The sequence below is a fragment of the Medicago truncatula genome, chromosome 4, assembly GCF_003473485.1.
Source record: "Medicago truncatula cultivar Jemalong A17 chromosome 4, MtrunA17r5.0-ANR, whole genome shotgun sequence".
In the NCBI taxonomy this organism is placed as follows: Eukaryota; Viridiplantae; Streptophyta; class Magnoliopsida; order Fabales; family Fabaceae; genus Medicago; species Medicago truncatula.
The window spans coordinates 38316069-38343428 of record NC_053045.1 but is presented as its reverse complement, the minus strand read 5'-3'; the positions used below and the strand labels follow the sequence as shown (position 1 = coordinate 38343428).

Here is a 27360-nt window from a genome sequence, read left to right as displayed (position 1 = left end):
GGCAGAAATTATATAGTAGTTAATGCATTGAAATTGTGTAATTAATTTATAATAAAGTCAAAAACAGTTTCCTTTTATGGTAATAATTCCTTTTTATGATATGCTTAATCAATACCCTGGAAACACCGGTTAGCAGAACCCTATAAAATAAACCTTGGAATTGTAATTGGAATAAAAAAAAAAAAAAAAAAAAAACTTGTAATACTCCCTCAGTTGACCTTACTACACATATCAATACATAATTTCGAGCTTTAATATCTTGAATAATATATTATAAAAAATTATGAAAATTTGGTATTTTGAAAATACTCATCGAGACAAATTTAACGATATCTTATATAATATTATTTATCTTTGTATATTTTATGTTAAAATTACATATTTTCAAATGAGTCATATATTGTGGGATCGGATGGAGTAGGTTTGTTATCTAAAATTCAGCTCCATAACATTGCATGGTTGCCATGTGTAAAAATATGCCTTGGACTAACACAGAATCACAATATCCAAATCACACGTAAGGACCTTACCACGTAATAAGAACAAGATAAATCTAAGCTAACAAACATACAATCCCAAAATAAACCCAACAACAAAAAATCTTAATTAACAAAACTTTAACACAATTCCTTACTCATTAGTCATTAGTCCATTCCTTTTCCACACAAAAAACAAGATTCATGAAATCTAATTAAATTAATGAAATAAAAAATTACATAATTTGATTAATTTTCACAAACTTACAAATTCAGAAAGTAATAAACTAGAAATGAACAAGAATTGAATTACAATTGGAAATAGAGGCTAAGCAAGCCAATTAAGGATCATATGTTAGTCACATGATCACATAACCATATCTACACTTAATTACTTACTTTTTTTTTTACTCAAATTAATTACTGAAATAATAAATCACCATGAATTCACATAATTATCATCAACATCAGCAGCTTTGTTGTCATTGTATGATCTACATCAGCAGCTCATTCACCCAACCAAAATCTGGTGTGACATCATTATCAACAACCTTAATCCTTTGTTCATCTCTCAAAAACATGCCACTACCACCACCACTTGAATTATAATATTTTCCACAACCCAATGAAGAATTAGCAACAGAATTAGGATTATTATTATTATTATTAATCCAATTCAATTTGCTAGCAGAAACAGGTGAATTAGCCTCATGAACAATATCATCACCAAAATTAAAACTCTCCATAGAACGAATAAGCTCATTAAGCACATGCACATCTTTGGAATTTGAATTGGACAAAGGTGACAAAGGTGGTGAATTTGAAGAAGAAAAATGGGGCCCACTTAACAAAGTAGAAGTGGGTGAAGAAGAATTTGAACAGCAATGACAGAAAGAACAACATTTTTTGTTGTTTTTTTGAGGAGGTGTAGGAGAAGGAGAAAGGGGTGGTAAAAGCAAAACTCTAAGTTGACGAGGTGTATGAGCAAAAAAACAAATTTTTCGCTTACAATTTTTACCATCTTTACAAGCTTCAGTTCTATACCTTGAAGGGTGCAACCAGCACTCAAAAACTCCGTGGGAGAATTCACAGGCTTCACCGCGGTCGCAGTTTCCGCGGCGGTAATCAGGACACACCTCACCGGAGTACTGATACCTGAGGGGGTCACGACGGCGTGCCTTTTCGCCTGGATGGGCGAAAGGGCAGTCAGTCCAGTCGTGGCTCCGGCTACGGGTGCATCGCCGGATTTTGAACTCGTACATTCGGAAGTGGTCGGAGGAAAAAGGATCCTCGTCGGAAAACATGTCAGTGACGGCGGTGGTGGTAGGTGAGCGGCGGGTGAGTAGCTTCCTAGGTGGGATGTTGTCCATGATAGTGTCCCTTAGAGTGAGAGACTTTTTGAGAGAAAGGAGAAGCTTTTGTTGATCTTGACAAAGTACACTACTCATTTTTGAATAGTTATAATAAATAAAGATATAATTAATTAGGTGGAAGAAAATAATATATGAAGTGAAGTGAAGATGTATAGAGAGGGAATGAGAGTGTGTATATATAGGGTGGTTTCAGGTATTAAATGAGGAGGAGAGAAAGTATAGAGAGAAATGGGTTTTATGGGATATAAGTGTGCGTGGCTGCATAGTATTTGGTGTGAGCATGCAAAAGAGGGTATGTGGCAGTTTCACAATTCATTGCAGTCATCTGGTTTGCCTATGTGTACTGCAAATCTGTTTCTTCGTATACATATGTAGATGCTGTGCCCATTTTTTTTTTAAGGAAGATGCTGTGCCCAATTTTGAAGGCAAGTTTCACTATGCACCTAGACAATTAATTAATAAAAAATGGTTTAAATTTTTCTTTTAAATGTATTTAATGGCTTTAAATTTTATCTCGAGTAGAAAATTCTTTTAATGTTTCTACAAATTTTAATGAAGAATAATTTGTATAACGAAATTTAAGGAGCGCTTAAAACATAGTATCCTCTTAAATAGTTTAAACACTACATTTTCGTTTAAAATATTAATACATGAACCCTCGTATAAAGCATATATGGGTATTTATAAACCGATGAAGTACTTATGCTTGATACTTACTTAGTACTTAACATGTACGGTACTATTCATGTACTCCATATTTCTCTGTGTAATGCTGTAAGTGCAATATTAGAAATTAGAGTTTAGTTTATTTTGGTCATGTCTTGAGAAGATTTAGGGGTATTTATAGCCTGATGTGTGTTTGGTTTTCAGTGACTTAAACCCCAAGTAATGTGGGCTTTAAGTCATTCTACTAAGCTCTAGAAGCTAGTTGAGGCGGCGCCTTTGGAAGGGCGCGTGTAGATTTCAGGATCTCTTCTGGAGAATACCTAAACCTTTCTAGAGGGCAATCAAGCCCTTAAAAATATATTGACAGTCCACAACCCCCCAAACACGAGCTTGGGACAGGCGAAGTGATGAATTGATGAGGTTGATTACTCATAAAGGTTGCGGTGTTTGATATGTTTACTTATGTGTTTTGTTTAAGGGTAGTGCCCCTAGGTATTCAAAGCCTTTTTATGGGGAGTTTTAGCCTTTCTGGATGGCATTGATGCCCTTACAAATAGGTTGACAGTCCACTTTGTTATTTTGTTGTTGGTAAAATTTGTCGATTTCTCATATATATTTATGGGTGTAATCTTTTATTTTGATAAGACTATCATAGTTAACATATTCTTTGGTGAGTATTCTTTAAACCTTAAAATCTTTCTTAGTTTGAAGACGATTCCACCATTCTGAAATTTTGATTAAAAAGAATAAGAAGACGATATCCGATCGTTCTTCATACTTTGAACAATTTTCATATACATCAGTAGACCAAACATAGAACTTGTCGATTTTAGGTGTATACTTTCTTTCTGAATTACGTTAATTTGCTAAAAATTATAGATTTCATGTATTTGGGAATTGTTCTTAATTTAACAAAAATTAAATTTTAGCTTCATTTCTTTTACTATATCCTTTTTTTTCTGGATCTTCCTTTTGACTGTTAAGATGTGTTTATGGAAAAATGTTTCAAAGGCGTGGTTGCAATCTTTGACTGATTGTTCTTTTGAGTTAAAATCTTCAATATTGAAAATAAAATCTTAGTAATTGTTTTCCTTTTCTTATGATAATATTATTATTAATATCATCTCATAAAGATGAAATTATGAGTCTAAATAAAGACATAAACTGTTGAGAGAGTTCCACCTAGGAAGAGGATAGGTTTCTCTTCCAAAAATGATAACGTATTATGAGTTCCACGTTGAAAGGGATAGGTCTTAAACAGGTTTATAAATGAGTATAACTTTCACCTAACAAAAAGATTTTGTAAAATTGAATTAGGTCCAACTCAAATAATTTAAATGAAATCATTGTAGATTCAAGATTCGTTGGACCACCTATTATCAAGTTTTCGTACTCAGGACGATAATGTTCAACTAAAATTTTAAGATGATATTAGAGTATGTTTAAGATTCGTTGGACCACCTGTTATCAAGTTTTTTGTCATCAGATCAATTGGGTCCAACTCAGATTTTAAGATAGTATTAGAATCAATTTAAGATCTGTTGAACTACTTGCTACAAAGTTTCTGCTATCCGACCACTCAGGTCACTCTTCAGATGTCCATGACATGATTGGTGTTAAGAGTCTCGCATTAGAAAGAGATGATTTGAAATGAGTTTATAAGTGAGAGAAATTCTCACATTACAAAGTAATTTTGTAAAATTGAGTTAGATCCAACTAAAAATATAAGATAAATAATAAGGAAAAAATATATTTTGCTAGTATTATTATTTTTGGTTTCTAATAGATTCCTTTCATGAAAGATAATCTTATTTAAAACACTCACACACTAAATATATGTATCTTTTTCAATTAAAATTCGAACATTGATTCGTAAATCCAACCCCGTTGGTATATTTTTCCACCTTCAAACTGTTCGACTTTAGTCAGAAAAAACAAGTGAAGCGGTTGAACCACAAAAGGATGTGATGTATAGTGATTTTTTTTTTTTAAAAAGAATGTGATGTATTGCGATGTTATGCTATATATAGACAGACCGAAACATTGGTTGATTAATTAATTAATTGAGCTGCTATGTGACTAAATTGCAAAGATAATAATTGAAAATTAGGTCGAATTGCATTATTTTACCAAACTACTATAAGACATGATATTATCATTTTTTTTTAAAAGATGATATTATCATCCTATGCATTGCAATTTGCAAGTTATAAGTCAACAAAAGTATTAATTTCTTTCTCAAAAAAAATAATATTAATTTCGGATTGCTGACCAAATATATTGAACAATACGTGGAGTTTTGAGATGCAACATTTATAGTATTAATTTGTTGTAAGTCTTAAAAAATTCACTCCTATCAAAGTTTTAATTTGATGTGCATTGTGTGTAAATTTTGCTTATCTCTAGGTACCGATCATTCCTATTATTTTGCTGACATGTTTAACAACATTGATTCACCGATTAATATTGTCTTTGATTGCATCACGGTAAGTTAGTAGTATCAGCAATTCATCCAAATCATAAAATAAGTCCAAGCTCAGTGATTTCATTTAAGACAAAATGGTGTTAGGCTTGTTAAAGCAAATCAGTCCTTGCCATCATGATGACACAGACCAAACTTTTTAGGACCATCACTGCTTTAAAAACTTGTAACTGTAGTTTGAGATTTATTTCCCTAGAAAGAATATTCAACCAACATAATGGAGGGGGCAACCATGACACTTTTCAAATATTTGATGGGCTGCCTGTTGAATTCCATGTGAAAGGAAGTGGCAACTTCAAGTTTTGGTTAGGTAGTTGCATGCAAAGGGGAACTAAGTTACTGTCTTTTCTTGATTCCTTTACCACCCTCCCAATCCCCATGACAACACACAAATTCATGAAATAGGAGCCTCATGAATTGTGTGCATTTTTTTTACATGAGAAAAAGGCAAAAGCAAAAAATAAAAATACAAAAAGAGAGTACTAACCGTGATGATAAACAACCTCCATGCTATAAGCAACAAAGAAAACTTAGTTGGAGGGTCAAGCACAATTAATAGACCGTTCGTAGACTTTGTATTAAGCTTGGTAAAAAGTCAACACATATATTATCCTATTTGAGAGTGTGACATAGTTGAAAAGCCGGCACACATATCCATAGCGGTGAGCGTAAACACCAACGAATTTAAATCTCATGCATTAATTCAGAGATTTCGGCATGAAGAATACTCGAGTAGTCAATATTATGATAGAAACCACACAAGAATTGTCCATCAAAGTCTCTAATTAAACCATCAAATTCTATCATCCCCATATTCATTTGAGCATCTCCATCCACATTAAGAATATATGAGTCAGAATGTCAATCTTTACCAAAAAAATAAATAAGTTGAGGCAGAATACTAGTAATCTCAAAAGTTATTTTCCAATATAACATTGATATCACAATTTTTTTTTTACGATTAATAATTTTTTTTTGGTAGTTGGAGTTAATAATAATCTATTCTAACCTTAAGGAATGTCCCAACTCTTGATTTATTTATTTATAAAAAGATCCTTTTGATTTGCATTATACTTGGAAACTATTTGTAGTATTCTTGATTTTGAATGAATGAGGTTAATTTAAAGTAAAAAAAAACTTAAGGATCCTTGGAGTGTCTTTGAATTTGGTTATAAAAAATTCTAAGAAAATAACAATTTATGACAGCCAAACGCTTCAATGTATTTTTTTTTCTCCTTCAAAAAAAAAATGTATTTTTTTTCCTTTCATTTTTACATTTTTTTCGTTTCGACGAGTTATTCAAATTCTTGTTCTTAAGCAGTGGATTATTCTCGCACTAACCAACGCTTGATATATGCCAAACATGGATGGAAGTATGACTTTTTTGTTTTGTTTTTCGTATGGCTTTCCTTTCGTGGCGCTGCTTAAACTATGTTGGACAATATTTATAAATTCTAAAGGTTGTGGGTGAGTTAACAATTATGAAAAATAAGGACTAATATGCAAAAAATATAGGGAGTAATTTTCACTCTTTTTTATTAAATTCATAGGGACGAATTGGTAAAATTTGTAATATATAGGAATCAATTTGCATTATTTGAAGGTTTTTTTTATGATGGTGTTATTAGAAAAGATATATCATAACCAAATTAAGTTTTTTTTTTTTTTTTTTTTTGTGGTGGTCGGAATTCGAACCCCAAACCTTGCATATATTATACATTGTCCTTACCAACTGAGTTAAACTCACGAGTACATAACCAAATTAAGATTGTAATGAAGGAATTTCAATGTTTTTAATGATACACGTTGTAAAAGCTAGATGATATTTAAAAGATAGCAAAAAAATTTGCGCTTATCTTGTGCTAAATTTTTTCCAATATACATGTATGTATTGAAAATGTTTATCAAAAAAAAAATGTATTGAAAATGTTAAATGATTATATTAAAAAGATAGGAAAAACTGTACCAACAAAAATAAAAAATAGGAAAAATTATTTTTAGCACAATATGTACGCATAATAGCTCCGAGCAAGAGTCAAAGTATCACCAAAGAAAATCCAAATACAAAATAGGAAGACCAACAAAGGAAAGCATCAAGTAGTTAAATATCCAAGACATTAAGTCGAAGAAGCTTTCCTTTATGTAATTCTCAAGAAGAAGCTTTCCTTCATTACATTAGAGACAACTTAGCTTTAGTTCTCTCTTGCGAGTTCAGGTATGCTTCATTTAGTATCAGTTCTATTTAGTCTATTTACAGGTTTGGATGCAAGACATGTGTCAAAGAATTAATAAAGGGCTGAGATTTTAAATTTCAAAAAGTATTATTTTAATAAAAAAAAATGCAATTTCTCTTCATTCAACTCCCTTCTTCCCCGTTAGTGCGATCTCAAGTCAATCTCCTTCTTCTCTCCTTTCACCGCCACCCATATCGCCGCACGCCCGTTGCCCTCTTAGTGAATTACAATGTCGTACTCTCCCTTATTCCTCTCACAACATCGTCACTCTCCCCTTTCCTTTCATCGTCGTGCTGTCTGGGTGGCGCCGTCACAAAGAAAACCATCACCGCTGCCTATTTTGGGAAGTTATTAACTATGAAATATTTCATTTATGAAAATTCTGTGTACAGTCTGAAAACAAAAACCAAAAGAAACCACAAGATGAGGAAAAAATCCAGGTTTTGAAGAAATTAAACACTCTTAAGCACTCATTGTTCACTTAATAACATCCAGATTGACGGTGAGCGGTGATGAGAAAAAAATGAGAAAGAGATAGAGATCTTGTAACGACAGGGAGGGGAAGGCAAATGAGGTGAGAGAAATTTATTTTTTATTGAACAAAAACATATATATATTTTTATTTTATTTTAAATTTCATACGTTGATTATTTTTTTGTCATATGTCTTGCATCCAAGCCTTAAATAGACTAAATAAAGCTAATAGTAAATGGAGCATACCCGGACTCCTCTCTTGCATGCTCTTAACTTCTCATGTGCCGAGTACTTTTCCAACACGGACTCGATTAGCTGACTCAAATTGAGATTATCTTTGAGTAATGCCAACATACTTGCCTCAGGCATTTGGTGTTCATGGTGTAGTGTAATTGTAACTCTTTTTGCTTCTCCTTCACACTCACTCCTCAATATCATCTTACCATCAAAGCCCATAATACGACATCCACCTTCCTATTTTGCTTCCTTAATTCTATGTATCGGAGACACAAGTATAGACAGGTCAGATGGAACTCACATGGAACACAAGTATTAGTCACTTTAGTCTCTAAATAGGAAATGAGTAGTCACTTTAGTCCCTTAATGCAGAGAAATTGCAAAGAAGTCTCTGAATGCAGACTTTGGTCAATTTCAGACACTAAAGTGACTAACGGAGTCTAATTCAGGGACTGAATTGACTAACAGAGTCTGCATTCAGAGACTGAATTGACTAACAGAGTCTGCATTCAGAGACTATTTTGCAATTTATTTACATCCAGGGACTAAAGTGATGACTCTTTTCCTAATCAGGACCAAAGTGATTAATCTCCCATATTTTTTTTCTTTCAAAAGTCAGAACAGAATATTGGGGCCGTAAAGAAAGTGGACCGGGTTGCACTGGTTGGGCCTTTCCGACCCGGCCTAAAACCCCAAAACCCTAAACCTCTTCTTTACACTCACTCTCTCCTGCGTCTCCATCCATTCGCAACCCTCCTTCAACTTCTTCTCTTCTTCACCAATCCATCAACAATGGGTAAAGCAAAAGCAAAAGGAAAACATCGTTTAGACAAATACTACTACTTAGCCAAAGAACACGGTTACCGTTCTCGTGCATCATGGAAACTCGTTCAAATCAATTCCAAATTCCATTTCCTCGAATCCTCACGCTCCGTTCTCGATCTCTGCGCCGCTCCTGGTGGTTGGATGCAAGTCGCCGTCCAACGTGTTCCCGTCGATCATCTCGTCATCGGAGTCGATCTCACTCCGATTAAACCAATTCGAGGCGCGATTGCTATTCAGGAAGATATTACTAGACCTGAATGTAAATCTAGAGTTAGGAAAATTATGAATGAAAATGGTTACCGTGCTTTTGATGTTATTCTTCATGATGGTTCACCGAATGTTGGTGGTGCTTGGGCTCAAGAAGCTACTAGTCAGAATTCGCTTGTTATTGATGCTATTAAGCTTGCTACTCAGTTTTTAGCTCCTAAGGGAACTTTTGTTACCAAGGTTTTAACCTAATTTTGCTTAATTAACTTTCTTAATTATGAAATTATCATTATCATCATCATTCTAATTGCTTTTACTTTGTTGTGGATAGGTTTTCAGGTCTCAGGATTACAATTCTGTGGTGTGGTGTATGAAGAAGGTGATTATTTTTTATTTTTACATGAATTGGTCTGTATCTGTTTGTGTATACAACTAAATTTGCAGCTTATAGCACAAATGTTTATCATGATAAGCACTTGTGTATAAGTTTTTTCTGGCAAAAGATAAAAGGGTGAAATATGTTTTTAGTCTCTCTAAATATACAAACTTCCTATTTTCAATTTTACTCTCTGCTTTTTTTACATTCGTGTTATAACTTTATAAGTGATAAGAACTTATGCATAAGCTATCTAATCTCTATTAATTTGTCTATAACTTCAAATTAAATATGAAATTGTTAAATTTAATATGAAATAATTAAATTATTAAGCTAATGATACTTCATGAAAAAAGAAGTTCAAACACGGGGCTAAAAGTCATAGTTGTATATTTAGAGGGACTAAAAACATATTTTACCCAAGATAAAATATAGTTAAATTGTTTTATAAGCTAAGCTATCTTGGAGAGCTTATGAAAATAAGCTGAAAAAGTTGTTTCCATAGGTTCTTCCAAACAGTATTACAATTGTTCATGATCAAAGATAAGTTTAAATAACCTAATCAAAACAAGACCTCTGTTGAATTCATTGTGAATGTTGAAAATTGTTTGATGTTGTGGTGGTGGAATTTTTGTATTGCAGTTGTTTGAGAAGGTTGAGGTGGAAAAACCACCGGCTAGTCGTTCTGAATCTGCCGAGATATATATTTTGGGGATTAAGTATTTAGCCCCTGCTAAGATTGATCCTCGCATTCTCGATATCAAGCATCTTTTTGAGGCTTCTGCACAACCAATAGCTAAGGTTAATTTTTATTTTTTTTTGACAATGTTTTTTTGCTTTTTTCATTTGATTTACTTGGTTGTTGAATCGATAATGCAGATGGTGGATGTACTTGGAAACAATAAGCAAAAGAGGCATCGTGATGGGTAACTATCTCATCATTGTGTTTTGGATTTTATATTGTTTCGTTCGGGTTTACGCATTCTTTCTCAAATGGTTCTGCTTGTTATTTTGAAATGGATTTTATTAATTTGTGTGTGTTAGATTCATCATATATGTTTTTTTTGCAAAAGAAACTAATTGCGGAGAATGTATGATATTTGGAGTAGGGAAAACTCTGCAGTTCAACTGCTTATTTAGAGTAGGGAAAAGTCAGTTGTAACTGCTTAATTATAAGGTGTTTGTTGCTATTATTATAACTATTTTGTGCTACAGGTATGAAGATGGAAACACAACTTTGAGGAAGGTGTCTTCAGCTGCAAATTTTGTTTGGACAGATGCTCCTCTGGAGATTCTTGGTTCAGTTACTTCCATAAGCTTTACCGATCCAGCTGATATACCAATCAAGGATCACGACCTAACAACTGAAGAGGTATTTTTTTTTATGTATACAATGATATCTAATTTTTTTAGTAGTCTGAGGGATTTGAACAATGCTCAGTGTTATTGATAATAAAAGCTTTGATTGTGGTTGTAATAAAAGCTTTGATTGTGGTTGTATGCCAGGTAAAATCTCTCTGTGAAGATTTGAGGGTTTTGGGGAAGCAAGACTTCAAGCATCTTCTAAAGTAATTGCACAGCTAGAGCTTTTACTCTTCGTCATTTCTGGCATTATTTTTTCAAATGTTCAATCCTGAAAATGTTTATTCTTTTCTTTTTTCTTTTATTTTATATCTGGGGGTAATTATGTTGTATCTGCTGGTTATCTCTAGGTGGCGGATTAACATTAGAAAAGCTCTATCACCTGCTAAAAAGACCGAACCTGCTACTACAGCTGAGGTGGAAAATGAGCATGATGTGGTGGATGAAGATGATAGATTACTCAACGAAATGGAGGAATTGACAAATGCAATGGACCGCAAGAAGAAGCGTGAAAAAAAGATTCTATCAAAAAGAAGGGCCAAGGTTTGTAGTTTCTTAGTTATCACTGAGTACTTTGGGGTTGGATACAACACAAATGAATTTTCTGATCTTTGCAACATTTCTAATATTTAGTCGGAAACTATAATAGGTTATATCTTTGCAACATTGTTAATATTTAGTTGGAAACTATAATAGGTTAATATTAAATCAATATTTACATGATTTTAGTCCCAAAAATGGTTTCAAGGCATGACCAAGAACACAAGCAGTGTTAATCCTTCCATGTATCATGGCATTCTTAGCTCAGTTCTGTTTTATAATCCTTTTTGTGGATGAGATCAAGCTGGCTCATTGCTTTACCCATTTGGGTTTTACAGGACAAGGCTCGGAAAGCAACAGGGATGCAAGTGGATGCAGTAGAAGATTATGTTGACCATGAGTTGTTTTCCCTTGCTTCTATGAAGGTTTGCTTTAATCTTTTTACTTCTTCCATCTCAAATCAAGTGCTGTTTAAGCTTTTTTAACAATCATTAAGACAAGCAACCAAGGACTTGATGAGTAATTGTCCATTTGTCCTTATTAACAATTGAAGTATTACTCGTTGTAAATGCATAGTGGAGTATAATGACCGAAAGCGCACAATATTTATTTGGGGGGGAGGGGGGAGGGGGGAGATTGAAAGAAGTATAAATTTATATGCTTAAAGCAGGTCAATTATTTTTTCATTCCGGACTCTTCTTTCACTTAGTTAAAGGAGATATGTACGTAGAGGTTGTTTAATTGACATGTTCCTGAGAGTTTAGTGTGATAGGAGATCTACTTGGATTGGTTAATTACTCATATTGCAACACTTTTGAGCTAGTGAGTCTTAGTTGGTCACAAATGTGTGTGTGTGTAAAAATGATGTGTCCAAATGATTGTGACAACCCAAGTATTTTCCGACTAATCCATTACTATTTGGAGTAAGTTACATATTTGTGACATGACTTCTTATCTTAGCATATGTCCTTTTGGCCCTTCATAAGGAAACCAGAAAGAGAGTATATCTTACTTACCTTTTGGGATGGGCATTTTGTTTCTGCTTGTTTATTTGAATATGTTGAGTTCTATCACTATAGCTTCATGGGCATAAGTTTAATTTATTACTCATCTTTAGATAGGAGAAATGTTTTCAACTAGTTATTAATCGTTTCTTGGTTGTTGTCATCGGGTTTCAGGGTAAGAAGGATCTGGTAGCTGTTGACACCACTGACTATGAAGGTGGTGAGGGTGAAGTGGATGACAGTGAGAATGATGAAAACAAAGGTGGCTCGGAGCATTCATCTAGTGACTTAGATTCTGACGAAGAACGTAGAAGGTGAACAACTGGTTCTTTTGATATTGTTCTTCTTGTCATGAGATCAATTACACTCACATATATCTTGTAATTGTTTTCTAACTAGTGTATCTCTTATGCACAAGCCTCAACTCACTAGTGAGGGGTATATTCCTCGGGGATTAAAAGATTGGGGGGGGGGGGGGGGTATGTTACAGGTTTTAAGTTAAATAAAGGAATATTGTGAGGTATGGCATATAAGTGAGAGGGGTATACCTGCCCTCTTGTTCATTTGTTTTTCTGAATTATGAAAACCATTCTTTAATCACATTTGTTCTTACCTCTCTCCACTGTTTTATTCTGTTGGTCTTTCATAACTGGGGAATCTAACTGTATACTCAAATCAGATATGATGAACAAATGGAGGATTTACTTGAACAAGCTTATGAGCGGTTTGTGATAAAAAAGGAAGGGACTGCACAGCAGCGTAAGCGTATCAAGAAATCCTACGATGCAGACTCCCAACTTTTGGAGGTATGGAGCTTTTTTGTGATTGTATATGTAGTTATACGAGTTCGGCTTTGCTCCATTTATGAGAGATAGATACATGAGATAGATTAGTGATTTAGTAGCTCCCACTAATGGATGCCACTAAGCTATCACCTTGTTTATCTCTCATACATGGGCAATAAATGGAGCAAAGCTGAACTCTGATTATACCTTCCGGTATGGCAAATATATAAAGGGAGATGAAATTATGCCTTGTTTATCTTTCATACATTGGCAATAAATGGAGCAAAGCTGAACTGTAATTATACCTTCTGGTTTGGCAAATATATAAAGGGAAATGAAATTATACCCGATTTTTGAAAACTATTATCTTCACATTATATTCCCATTCCTTTAATTCTAGTTTCCTCTGATTTCTCCCCTTCATTCAAATAATATCCTATGTCAAATATTTAATATGAAGCTTACTGGAAATATACACTCGTTTTCATGTTGGTATTGTTAGTTTTACCTGCTCGGACCTCCCTTTAGGACTGGTATTTTTTTGTGATGTCAAATGTGTTGGTTATTGTTGAGAACTGTGGAACTAGACATCCTTTTTATTCCGTGTGCAAAAAGAAATATTTACACGTGTACTGTTACCTTGTAGGCTGGTGAAGATGATGACATTGTTCCGTCCAAATATGATTCAGATGACGATCAGGATGTTCAAGAAGCAAATCCTTTGATGGTGCCACTTACTGATGGTACAGGGCCCACCCAAGAGGAGATCACAAATATGTGGTTTAGTCAGGATGTCTTTGCTGAAGCTGTAGAGGAAGGAGGCTTTGAGAAGGATGACAGTGAGAATGAAATGGATATCGATGGGCTGAAGGAGAAGCCGTTTGTTGCGGAAAAGATCAAAGAAAATAAGCCTGTTGCTGAAAAAATCAAAGAAAATAAGTCTGTTGCTGAAAAGATCAAAGAAAATAAAATGACTACTTCTGTCGAGGCAGATCGCACTCAATCACAAGTATCCAATGAAATGGATTTTGAGATTGTTCCTGCACCTGCTACTGATTCCGATGATTCGTCCTCTGATGAGTCGGAGGATGATGTTGGAAAAAAAGCTGAGATACTGGCTTATGCTAAGAAGATGCTGAGGAAAAAGCAAAGGGAACAGATGCTAGATGATGCATATAATAAATACATGTTTGATGACCAGGGATTGCCCAAGTGGTTTCTCGATGAGGAAAGAAAACACCGTGTACCAGTTAAGCCTGTCACAAAAGAGGAAGTTGCTGCTATGAAGGCACAATTTAAAGCAATTGATACTAGACCTGCAAAGAAGGTGGCTGAGGCCAAAGCACGAAAGAAGCGTGTTGCAATGAGGAAGATTGAGAAAGTCCGCAAGAAGGCCAACGCTATATCAGATCAGCCAGACATATCTGATCGTTCCAAGAGTAAGCAAATTGACCGACTCTATAAAAACGCAGTTCCAAAAAGGCCTCAAAAGGAGTATGTAACTGCAAAGAAAGGTGTCCAAGTTAAGGCTGGTAAGGGAAAAGTCCTTGTTGATCGCAGGATGAAGAGTGATGCGAGGAAAAGTGGTATGGGTAAGGGAGGCAAAAGAGGTTCCAAGGCAAAGGGCGGCAAGGCACCAAAGGGCGGCAAGGCACCAAAGGGTGGCAGGGCTCCAAGTGGCAAGGCTCCTATGGGTGGTGGCAAGGCACCAAAGGGTAGCAGGGCTCCGAGCGGCAAGAAGGGAAGGAAATAACTGAAAATAGGTTGGTGCACAATTTCAGTGATGAGTTTTCCTACTTTCCAAGCCAAATTTTGTATGTTTATTTTTCTTTTGGTTGTTACTGACTGCTATAGATGGATGATAGATAAATTAAATATAGCTGTTTTGTTTTTCATTAAGGCAATCCTATTCCAAATTTGATTGATTTCGTCTGTAATAGAAGATGAAAGTTATTTAGTAATTTAATTGTGGGCGCCAATATACCATTGTTAGCAGAAACAGTTAGAAATGGTTAATGATATGATTTTATGGGTAATATTGGAGGTGAACAATGATTGTATGCTCTATAATCAGGCTTATACTTCAGCATTATTTTGAATTTATCAAGGCCATATCGTGAGATGCACTGGGTTCAGGTCTAAATGCCATATTGTTAAATGCATCAATTTCAGGAAGACATTGCCTTTTATAAGGAGCAGCTCATAGTTTTACTCGTTCTAATGGTTGAGACAGTGGCTTTGGTGTCAATCTAAAATAAAATAAGAGGGCCAAAAGTAGGGTGGCTTCCCTAATCTAATTTTTTAACATAAAATGTAGGGGGAAAAATCGTGGATTGAAAACAAGAAATATAGGAATCAAAAGTTGTATCATCAGAGCCAACGTTACCCATTGTCGGTTGTTATTGTTAAGGCGTATTATCAAAATACCTATATCTAAAGCTGAGGCAAGCTTTTTTCTTTTATTCTCGTCACAAATATTTATGGATATTCATGGTTTTTATTAATTACTGGTGTGCAGACGACGCATGACGCGTCCCTGTTGGTTTTTATAGTGCTTAATTTGTGAGTAGTAATTTGATGTTTTTTTTACTGTACTACTGATTAATTATTTTTGAACTTAGTTCAAACTAAAAATAATAAAAAGGATGCTTCATTAATATTCACAAGAACCTACTTCATTGTTTTGGTGTACACGCAAATTTGGTGACTTTGGTTTTGTTGTTTTAGAAATGCAGCTAGTTTTGAAAGTATTCAAAAGTAGAATAATTGGAGGCAATGTTGCACACTAGGCAATTGGAATATTAACCTATCTATGAGAATATATAATATTGTTTCAGTTACAAATGATATTTTTTTTCATCTGAACTGATATGCTGCTAGACTGCTATATATAGGTAAATTTAGAGTATCAACTTCAATGTGAAAACAACCTATTTCACTTTATTAATTATCATTTTCTCTTCACTTAGGATCTTGGTAGATGAAACTCATAACACTATTAGCAGATGTGATTCCACCATCAACTGAAAGATTATGAGCAGTTACAAATCCAGATTCATCACTAGCCAAAAACAGAGCAGCCTGTGCGACATCATCAGTTGTTGCACCTCTCCCTTTAAGCAAACTTGCATTCATCCCAATAAACTCACTCAATTGTTCACTAGTCATATCAACTTCACCATAACATCTAAAAGCATTCAAAAGCATCTCAGAAGGAACGCCGTGCGGAGAAACACAATTAACGCGAATCAAATGAACACCTAATTCGCACGCCGCACTTCTCATTAATCCATCCATAGCTGATTTTGACATTGTATAGCCATGTGAAGCAAATCCACCTATAGTTGCAGCTGCACTTGAAGTACAAATAATTGATCCTCCTTTTTTACCTTTGATCATTGCTTTTGCAGCATGTTTGATTCCATGGATTGTTCCAAAGAGATTGATTGAAAGTAAATGAGTTAGTTTTTCCATGTCAAGTGTTGTTATGCTTCTTCCTTCATAGCCTGCAATTACGGGCGTTAGAACCAAACCAATGATCCGATGAACCTAAATATCCAAAATTCAAAACAAACCATTCCATTACACCCACCTGCAATTCCTGCATTGTTGAACATTATGTCTAATTGGCCTTTCCATGATATTGAAAGGTTAATTGCCGATTCAATGTCAGATTCTTTGGACACATCACAGTGTATGTAGAGACCATCAATTGATTCAGCAACCTTGGTGCCTTCTTCATCTAGAACATCAGCAATGATGACATGTGCTCCATTTTCTGCAAATAATTTTGCTGTTGCAGCACCAATTCCTCTTGCACCACCTGTTATAACTGCTACCTTACCTAGTAGCCTTAAAAACATATCAAAAGAAAAGAAATTTAATATCATATGATAGGTAAATGAGACTATATATCAACAAGATTACTAACCTTTTTGGAGCTAAATTTTGAGATTCTACATTCTGAATCATACGAGGCTCCATTTTAGTTCTATTATTCAACGATAAGATGGAGATTATTAATTGATCAATGAAATGTTTATAGAACTAAATAAGCTATAATGGTGAAGTAATATTTTGTTCTTTATGTAAACAATTATCATGCATTTTGTACCTTACAACTACTTCTATATATCTCTTTTTTTTATTAGTTTTATCTCCTCGATTTCATCCAAATGTCATGTTCAGAATAAAAAAAGTTTTGATTAAATCATTGTGTGACTCTTACTCGCATTTTATATGCCGTTTATCCCTCTTTTGGAACTCCATACAAGAAGTTTGTTACCTTTAATAAAACCGTCAGCTTTGAAACATGATCGAGGATCAATATATTAGGCTAAAACAAGTAAACAACCACATAATTAAATTGGATACCATTATATAAAGACAATTTCAAAGATAACTACTTTTTGGTCGGAACTCTTTCAAAATACATTAACATCACCCACGTAAACTATCAAATATGAACACCTGGGTTCAAATTCCAGAACCGGCATCCCTAAGTTATTTTTATTTTTATGTTGATGATATCAAAAATGCATTAATTTAATTCTTTCGTCACAAACATTGGTTCCATGGTTTTTATAATAAACTATAATTAATATATTATACTTATTTCAATATTTGTTTAGAAGATATAAAAAGTAAATTATATTTACTAACTGATTGTCAAAAATTCTTTCGTGTATAAATTATACACCAGAACAAATAATAAAGCGTGCAAAAAATATAATTGATGTATTATAATTGTTCTCTCTGTTTTTTTTTTTTTTTTTTTTTCAGGTAGCCTAGTGCCTATAATTCACCTGAATAAGTGGGGTGTCCGGAGTTCGAATTCTGGCCCTGCATATAACAATGCATTGTCCTACCAACTAAGTTAAGCTCACGGACGAAACTAATTGTTCTCTTTTTTATTCCAGAGATATTGAAAAACGTTTTTGTAAGTACTTCTTTAGTGATAAATATTAGTCTCGAATGATATTAAGGGTGCGTTTGGCCTGACTTTTTTTCTCATTCTCTTCTCCTTAAAAGGAAAAGGAGGGCCAAACAAAATTTGCACAAAGCTCTTAACTAATTAAGGAACTTTTATATTGTGTGCAAAATTGAACAAAAGGAGAAGTTGTTGAAACTTACTTTTAAACTGACTTTTTGCTACTTTATTTAATGTTATTCCGTTCGATTCCTACTGGCCACTTTATTTTTATTTTTCAAAATTTTATTTCACCTATCAAAGTTTGTTCGTTTGCCTCAGGCCATTTTTATAACCAAAAACAGATATATAATAAATTAAACCAAAACGACAAAATTCTCCGAAAAAAACTTGAGAGACAGTGGAAAAGGGATAGGAAACTAATTCAATACATAAATACTCTTTCTTTTATTTTTTTTACAGAAATAAATATACTCTAAAATACAACAATATATACATTTTATTCATTCTATTTACAATTAACATAAATAGTGTTCTTTTAAAAAAGAATCAAGTTTGTCTTCTCTACAGACGAAACAAAAACATCACATCCAACTCACATACACAACCACAATGATCTAAATTCAAACTGAAGTGAAGGTGTTCAACCTAATAACATCAAAATTGTCAATTGAATTAGATTTTACGAACAAATAAATTGATCTTTATTTTTAATATAATCATTCATTTATATGATGATACGACAAAATATTAATTTAAAAAATAGCATGACAACAATCAATGTTTTTCTCTTAATAAATTCAATGTTTTATTTTTTAACACTTAACCGAATAATTAGCTTTTAGCTAAAATGACAGTTATTACCAAACGACTTCAACTTTAATTGTAAAGTTCTTTTTTTACAACTTCAACTTTAAAATGACTTTTAGACCTTAAAAAAGTCAGGCCAAACGCACTAAACTTATATAATTGATTAATGACAAACACTTATTTTGTGTATAAATGCATGCTCTTACGCCATTATTTAGTGAATTATTTATAGAAAAACAACGTGAAAACAATGAAGTGTAAAAAATTATAACTTATGTATTGTAGTTGTTCTCTTTTTATATTGAAGATATTACAAAAAGACACTAATTTTTAGGGACATACATTTGTCTGATTTATGATTTTTATAATAAATTTAATGATTATTCTCATCTTTAGAAGGTATAAAAAAATCTAGTTAACAACAAGCAATTGTTCTTCTTTAAAAAAAAAAAAAAACAAGCAATTGTCCTTGTTCTTTCTATGATTTGTGCATTTCAACAATACTCTTTAGTGAACCATTTACAAAAGGTAACGTGAAAATAATAAAGTGATATATACTAAAAAGAAGACGAAGGTGATAAATTACAACTTCACACTTTTAAAATGAATGAGAACCTGTAAGATTAATAAAAGATTTAAAAAAAATTGGAAATTTTAGTGGGCATTTAATTTGTTTTCGTCTAAAGTAGATTAACAATTAATACGATTAATTAAAATTAGAGATTAAAGCAAATTAATATATTATTAAAAAAAAAAAAAGAGCAAGTAGGTTAACTCAAGTCTAGCCAATAAGAATAAAAGATTACAATACTTAGTTCCACAAAAGTAGTAAGTTGGTGATTTAATTAATTGACAATGTGGTTTTAGATTGATTTCGAGGCATATAATTATCTGAACCAAAAATAAAACCACATTCGATTTGGTTCATATGACTCATTTAAAAAATATGATTGCAATTGTAAAAAATTCAATTAATATTATATCAATATGATAAATAGAGTTTAATTTTGGTACACCGACAGTGTAAAGGATCTTTACACACTCATCCAATAGTATTGCAGCATTCTGTCACATCAGTTTAATGAAATTAATTGAATAAAAAATAAAATAAAACCTAAAAAATCATCTTTATCACGTCCCTGGTTGTTCCTTAACATCATATCCCACACGCCCTTCCTCTACAGATATTGGCAACTGCAATTTCTTCACCTTTATATCTTTTTTTCTATTCACAATCATTAAGGATTTTACTCCAAAAGGCTTGCCAATTCTCTGCACCTCTATTCTACTGGTTTTTGGTAAGCTTTTAGATATTTGAAGCGATAATAGTTAGAATTGTTTATGTACAAGAGAGAAAGTGAGCGGTGAAGAACTCGACTTCGACAACGGAGGCATGGTGGCGATCAGAGGTGAGGATGTTGGTGGCGACATCCCAAGTGGCATGAGTTTGAAGAAACTGAATGTTAAAGAGTCGAGGCATCAATTGCCTGTGAAGAAGGTGGGAGAAGGTGACGTTCTGGATTGAAGAAATGATGAACAAGAGAGATGAAGTGTGAGTGTTGTCAAACTCTGGGAATGAACGGAACGTGGGAACCATGGTAGTTCACAGAATCACAGCATTCAGATTTAATTATAGGTTTATTTATTTAAATAAAAAAAAAACATATTTTAAGAGTATATGACATGGCAGAATGCTATTGGATGAGTGTGTAAAGAGTCTTTACAGTGTCAGTGCATCATAATTAAACTCGTGATAAATAACAAGTTTAAAATAACATATAGCATATAGTATACTAAAAATTAACATTATAGAATGATATGACCGATTATGTTTTTTGGTTACATATGACCGATTATGTGTGAACAAATGAAATAGTAGCAAAAAGATTAAATTAAACTAATATGGATATTTTTTTTGGGAGGAACTAATAACTATTATTAAAAACCAACAATTAATATGTGTGTGTATATACATATATTAAACATAAAAAACAATTAATATATTATTTTAATATATCATACTTATAAAAATAAGCATTAAAACTTATGCATGCAATTTGGTTCAATTTGATTAAGTTTAAAAAATCAATTTTTTGTGTGATCCGAATGATTTTTACAATAGATTAATACACATGCAAGTTTGGTTATTCGATTCTCACAATATGGGTCTGTTTGATAACACCCAAAAAAGAGCTTATAATTTATAGCGGATAGTTTATAAACTCGTCTGACAAAAAAAAGTCTGTTTGGTAACACTTTTTCATCATGAGCTTATATCTTATTTCACGAGCTTATAAACTATTTTTCAGAAGCTATTCTAAGTAGCGTTTGAGCTTATAGCTTATAGCTTCTCACTTTTAATTCCAGTTTTACACTTATTATTCTAACTAAATTCCATTTTTTACCCTTTATAATTTATTATAATTTTTTTTGGGACAATTTTAACTAATAGATATAATTACCTTATAAATATCCATTGCCTTCCTTTGTTGTAATAATATATATAATTACGTTTTTATGCAACTGCAATATACCTACATCATAATATATATATTTTTTCATAAATAAAAATGATCATTGCCTTCCGTTTAAATAAAAAAAAAAATTCATGAATTACGTTATAATTTTTCATAAAAATGGCACGTTTAATTTCTTTTTGGTGATGTTTAAATTCTTTTTGTTAGGCTTACATTATTTTTATTGAAGGTGTTATCCTTAAATTGTTTTTCATATATTATTTCACGTCTATATTTTTTGTCTAAATAATTTAAAACACTAGTTACAATAATCACATTTTTTAATACTTTTACTACACTTAAATTCACTAAACTCATTATATTTTTCTAAAAATAATGCATAAAAATATATTAAATTAATAAATTATAAATACTTAAATATTAATGAATATAAATTTAAATATGAAATAAGAATGTCCTTTTATGTCATTTTACATTTATAAGTCAGTTAAACCGCTAATTTTACCAAACATTTCAACTAGCTTATCAGCTATAAGTCATTAGTCATCAGCTATTCACTATTTTTACCAAACAGAGCTTATATCAATTTTTTTTTGCTATAAACACATCCAATCAATCAAACCAACCAAATATATTTTGTATTTTTATCCCTTTACCTCTTTGCATTTATCTTTATTTTGGCCAATTACATATCTTTATTGCTCAAAAACCCAAAACTCACCGAGTCAACTAATTTCACCCTTCCATCAACAACCTGCCAATCAAAATTTATACATAACTTATAATAACAAACAAAATTAGTGAGAATTAAGAAATGAAATAATGAAAATAAATAAATAAATAGATTTTATTCTAAAAAAGAAAATAAATAAAATAGTGTAATTAAGACGAGAAAAATAGCCGTTAGAAAAACATAGATAGATTTTCGTTGCACTGTTCGAAAAGTATTTTCGACCGTTAGGAAACTAACCGTTACACTTTAACAACATTACAGAGCGACACACTCCTTCTTTCTCTTCATCTTTCTCAATTCTCCTCTCTTCTCTTCTCTTCCCTCCAATTACACAAACACGCTCTCTATTCATCTCTACTTTAATCATAACCAATTTCATACCAACCCTAATCGGAATTGAAAATGGCGGTGGAGGAGGGAACTGGCGGTGGTGGCACAACTATCATCGATGAGATTTACGAATTCTGTGCGCCGAGATTCTTTGATTTCTTGAAAGGGGAATCCGATGATGATGTTCGTAGGGCTGAACTTTGGTTTCATACCGCTTTATCTTATGCTCCTTCTCGTAAGCATCATTCTCTTCTTTCAATTATCAATTTAATCCTCAGAAATTAATTTCGTAATTAGGGTTTCTTTTCAGAAATTCAATTGTAAGATAGTAGAATTGAGGGAATATATGGTTTTCTTCTTTGAATCACTGGTTTGTACGTGAAGATTGTTGGAAATTTGGAATTTTTATGTTTGGATCGATAAAGTTGATTTTTTTCTTCATGTCAAAATGAAATTGTGAAAGAGACAGTGAAAGGTATTTAGGGTTTTGTTCTTGATTGATGATTTTGTGTTTGTAAATTCTTCTTTCATTCGCTAGTTAGGTTTATTCTGTAGCTTTCAATGGTTTTCAGATTTTTTGTTGCTTAGGGTGGGTGAGATTTTGATTTTGACTGGTGATTGGGATTTCAATTCTATGATTCATAATTTTGTACTAAAGGAACTCTATATGATTCATACTATAGGAAATTGTGTTTCAATTATGTTAGGTACCCAATCTTTGATTATGAAGAAAATAGGATAGAATTTCTGAAGGGTTTCCCCTTCACAATAGTGTCACTACTCTATTCTTACAAATAGCCTTGTGACAACCTCAACTAAATAACTAACTAACTAACTACTAATAACAAATCTTAACTACTTTAATTACTCTAGTTAGTCATTATTCTATATCCTAATTATGTTGCACCAGCACTCAGAATACATAGATGAAATGAATTACTTTTTAAAGGCTTTTCATCGTCATAGTTTTATGTTTTATCAATGTCATACGCTTAGTTTATCAATGTCATACTCTTTAGTTGTTTCTATGGTGTATAAAGGGTTGACTTGGTTGGATTTTTATTTTGTTGCAGCATTCATGCCTAAAATCAAGGCTGGTAGATCCATTACTGTAGATACCTTATGTGATTTTAGTGAAGCTGACAATATGCCAAAGGTTGAAGACAGTGTTCTTGAATCAAATACTCGGCCACAGAGCATTACTAGCAAAGTAAAGGAAGATGATAGAGCCAAGGAAGAAAAGGTTACAATTGTTCCTCACATGGTAATTAGTGGTGTCATTTTTTGTATTTACATAACAATTTTGTCATTTTTTGTATTTACATAACAATTTTTTGTATTCACAAATCGAATCTATATCTTTCAGAATTCTACCACTAAGAAAGAGGATGCACCATGCTGCGAGGCCGAAGAAAACAGTTCAACTTCTCTTGAGGTAATAAGCGCGGTAATTTTGGTGTATCATCTATCTATGTTTCCTAGTTTTTATTACTATTCTCATAACATCTATCTATCTATCTATCAGGATGGTGTTGGTAAGAAAATGAGTAAAGGGGAGATCTTAAACACAGCAACATCCACAAGGGGAGCATCTGTTGAAGTAGGAAAAGATGCTTGCACACCAAAACCAGCATTGCGAAAAAGTGTCAATGCCACTTCCACTAATTCTAAGAAGCAACAGAACTCTAAGAAGGTATCCACAAATACCAAAACTCGGTTACAATCAGGAGCCTCGAAGAGCGCTGCAGGGACTCTCCACTTCACCCAAGAGAACCAAGCCATTAAAAGGCAAAAATTAGAAGGAGGGAAAACTAGACAGGTAATTGTTAAAAGGTCTCTTCGTTTTCTGGTATTGGTCAAAATACCTCAAACTTTAACTATTTAAGCTTATACATTTTTTTTAACTATTCAGATTCTGAATCTCAAACCTCAAACTTTGCCTCATGATAAGTCAAAACTGGGTTACTCTTCAAGTACTAGCAAAACTCAAAAAGAGGACAGAAAGGTTTGTTTTGTCTCATTCAGTAATATTTCATACATGATCAATTTCCTTACGATCATTTCCTTTATTTCAATCTTTAGCTATTTTGTAAACATTGATTGAACTTTTTATGTAAAGGTTTATGTTCGTGACACACCAAAAACACCAGCAGCACCATTTAAATCAATGGCAGAAATGATGAAGAAATTTGAGTCTAGTACGAGAGACCTGCCACTGCCCAACACTCTTTCCCATGTAATGATCAATCACAATCACATTCACTGTTTTACCTTTTTGTTGCACCTTGGGGTGTTTAAGTACTTTTTGACTAATTATTTGTAATTATACTTCCTTGATACAGACAAAACCGAAACTAACATTGACCAAGCCTAAGTCACCTGAATTTGAGACAAATCAGCGGGTTCGCCCTGCTAGAGTGAAGAGCGCTGCTGAGCTTGAGGAAGAAATGATGGCTAAAATGCCAAAATTCAAGGCTCGAACACTAAATAAGAAGGTATGTTTTTTTAGTGATTTAATTAAATTATTATTTACTCAGTCAAATTGGTGTTCTTTTTTAGTGCTTAAATTTATGTTTCTCTATTTTCTCTATAGATTCTGCAAACTTCAACCTTGCCTCCCATGCCAAGAAGTACACCCCAACCACCAGAGTTTAAGGTAAACTAGACCAAAGAATAGAGAGAGATTTTTATTAACAAATATGTGAGTGTGTTGAACTAACATTTCCATTTTCATCAGGAATTTCATCTAGAAACACTGGCTAGGGCTCATCAAAATACAGATTCAGCTTCAAAAGCCTCATCAGAGGTGTCTCATAAGGTATTTTTTACTAACAGGATAATCAAATAGCTTTTTCATTCATTTTTGATCCACCATTAGTAACTTATGTTTTTTATTGAAACAGGAGAACTCATCGAAACCTCATCTCACTGAACCTAAACCTCCACTACTCCAAACATCACTAAGGGCCCGCCCACCAACAGTGAAAAGCTCATTAGAAATTGAGCAAGAGGAACTTGAAAAGATTCCTAAATTCAAGGCAAGACCTCTAAATAAAAAGGTAATAGTGACAAGCTAACTACGATGGTAACCTTTAATCCTAAGATTTTCATTCTATCACTTAGCTGACCTATTAGTATATCTATCAGATCTTTGAAAGTAAAGGGGATATTGGATTATTCTGCCATATGAAGAAACATGTTACCGAACCTCAAGAATTTCACTTTGCAACAAGTGAGAGGTTTCCACCTCCTACCGCAGTGGCTGATTTATTTGACAAGGTGGGTGGTATAGACTAAAATGTACAACCAGCTCCCAAGTTTTTTTTTCTTCTTTATATTATAAAGGATTGTAATATGCATAGTATATCTATGATTACTTCTATATTCCAAAATCATTTACTTCTTTTTTTCTTTCCATTTTGCAGCTTTCTTTGAAGTCTGAACCTGCACGTAATACAATTCCAAGAACCACTACTCCAAATCCATTCCATCTGCACACTGAGGTTCGTTTCTTTCCATTTGGTTGAAACTTGACAATACATTGATTGGCCAGTTCTTCTAATACCAACATTCTTGATCATGTGGCAGGAAAGAGGAGCTGAGAAAGAAAAGAAACTGTACATGGAACTTTTGCAAAAAGAATTGGAAGAGGAAGCAACAAGGGTTCCAAAGGCTAACCCATACCCCTATACCACCGACTATCCCGTGGTACAAAAGTGTTCATTTTGGTGGTTCATAATATACTATTTTTTACAACATTATTATTAAACCTACCGATAATTTGCAGATCCCACCAAAGCCAGAACCCAAACAATGCACAAAACCAGAGCCTTTTCAATTGGAGAGTCTAGTGAGACATGAGGAAGAAATGCAAAGGGAACAAGAAGAAAGACTTAGAATGGAAAGACAAGAAGCACAGATGAGAAAATTTAAGGCGCAACCAGTATTAAAAGAGTGAGCAATCAAGACTTTTTTTAAGCATGCGTATTTTCTTCAAAAGAAATTTAAACAACCAGGACTTTTTTTTCATTTCGAAGCATGCATATTTTCAATGATGATACAAGTAGTGAGCCTAAATTTCTTTTCATCTGAATGTACCTTGCAGGGACCCAATCCCAGTTCCAGAGAAGGTCCGCAAACCCCTTACACAGGTTCAAGAGTTTGATTTACATTTGAATCATCGGGCCGTGGATAGAGCACAATTTGATCAGAAGGTAATGACATCAGTCCGTTTTTGTCTTCAACTTTAAATGATTTAGGATAGCTGGAAAAAAAGTATTTATTTATAGTTTAACCAATTCTCGATTAATTTTTATAGATTAAGGAGAAAGAAGTGGTATACAAACGATACAGAGAGGAAAGTGAAGCAGCAAGAATGGTATGAATAAATTCATTGTTACTGTCAGAGCATGAATTTAGTTGCATATGACTGATGTTGATTTTGCAAACATGAATGAACTTTGCAGATAGAGGAAGAGAAGGCACTGAAACAGATGAGAAGGACAATGGTCCCACATGCTAGACCGGTTCCAAACTTTAATAATCCTTTTTGCCCACAAAAGTAAGTCATGCAACTGAAACTGTCCTAAACTATATCCCCATTTTTCAACTTTTGAATACTTATAAAGCTAGCTGCACTCTATTGTTGCATCAGGACTTCTAAAACAACAAAACCCAAGTCACCAAACTTGCGTGTACTCCAAAGAAGACGGTTCAATGGTTCCACAACTTCGAGTCCTGCTACTAGCATGAGATGAAGACGGTATCAGATCTGATCAAAGTTTTTGGTGTTCAAGAACTCTTGAATCCTTGACACCTCCCTCTAGGTGTCACTGTAATAGTGTAATAGTTAAATCTGTATTCTTTGATGTAAATTTTTCAAAATTGCAGGTAATGCATCTGTATAAACTATTTGTGATACCAATTCAACATTAATATTGGTAAATTAAGATTATGAACTGTTTGAGGAATAACTGAGGAATAACTCATGAAGACTCTGAGTTAGTCCATATAAGTTTATGATACTTTAAAATTATGAA

The 27360-nt window shown here is 33.2% G+C and overlaps 4 protein-coding genes across 4 annotated transcripts; 2 read left to right on the top strand and 2 right to left on the bottom strand.

The window, feature by feature from the left end:
- Positions 1 to 696: 696 nt before the first annotated feature.
- Positions 697 to 2050, bottom strand: LOC11438176 (zinc finger CCCH domain-containing protein 61). Its single transcript, XM_003607445.4, has one exon. It carries the CDS (start codon positions 1922 to 1924, stop codon positions 971 to 973), a length of 954 nt encoding a protein of 317 aa, XP_003607493.1. The 5' UTR covers positions 1925 to 2050; the 3' UTR covers positions 697 to 970.
- A 6533-nt stretch (positions 2051 to 8583) lies between these two features.
- Positions 8584 to 15077, top strand: LOC11439257 (pre-rRNA 2'-O-ribose RNA methyltransferase). The gene is made up of 11 exons (XM_003607443.4): positions 8584 to 9214; positions 9306 to 9353; positions 9993 to 10151; positions 10230 to 10276; positions 10566 to 10722; positions 10857 to 10918; positions 11063 to 11255; positions 11591 to 11677; positions 12431 to 12570; positions 12936 to 13062; positions 13688 to 15077. The coding sequence occupies exons 1-11, from the start codon at positions 8735 to 8737 to the stop codon at positions 14792 to 14794; spliced, it is 2607 nt and encodes an 868-aa protein (XP_003607491.2). The 5' UTR covers positions 8584 to 8734; the 3' UTR covers positions 14795 to 15077.
- A 780-nt stretch (positions 15078 to 15857) lies between these two features.
- LOC11444986 (short-chain dehydrogenase reductase ATA1) lies at positions 15858 to 17083 on the bottom strand. The gene is made up of 3 exons (XM_003607442.4): positions 16973 to 17083; positions 16634 to 16893; positions 15858 to 16547 (listed from the first exon to the last, which is right to left on the bottom strand). The coding sequence occupies exons 1-3, from the start codon at positions 17023 to 17025 to the stop codon at positions 16003 to 16005; spliced, it is 858 nt and encodes a 285-aa protein (XP_003607490.2). The 5' UTR covers positions 17026 to 17083; the 3' UTR covers positions 15858 to 16002.
- Positions 17084 to 22247: 5164 nt separating this feature from the next.
- On the top strand, positions 22248 to 27360 carry LOC25492910 (protein TPX2). Its single transcript, XM_013601217.3, has 18 exons — positions 22248 to 22556; positions 23395 to 23585; positions 23688 to 23756; positions 23847 to 24140; positions 24234 to 24326; positions 24441 to 24557; positions 24664 to 24816; positions 24915 to 24977; positions 25059 to 25139; positions 25225 to 25380; positions 25469 to 25600; positions 25747 to 25824; positions 25910 to 26029; positions 26109 to 26275; positions 26427 to 26535; positions 26640 to 26699; positions 26788 to 26882; positions 26976 to 27360. The coding sequence occupies exons 1-18, from the start codon at positions 22394 to 22396 to the stop codon at positions 27076 to 27078; spliced, it is 2244 nt and encodes a 747-aa protein (XP_013456671.1). The 5' UTR covers positions 22248 to 22393; the 3' UTR covers positions 27079 to 27360.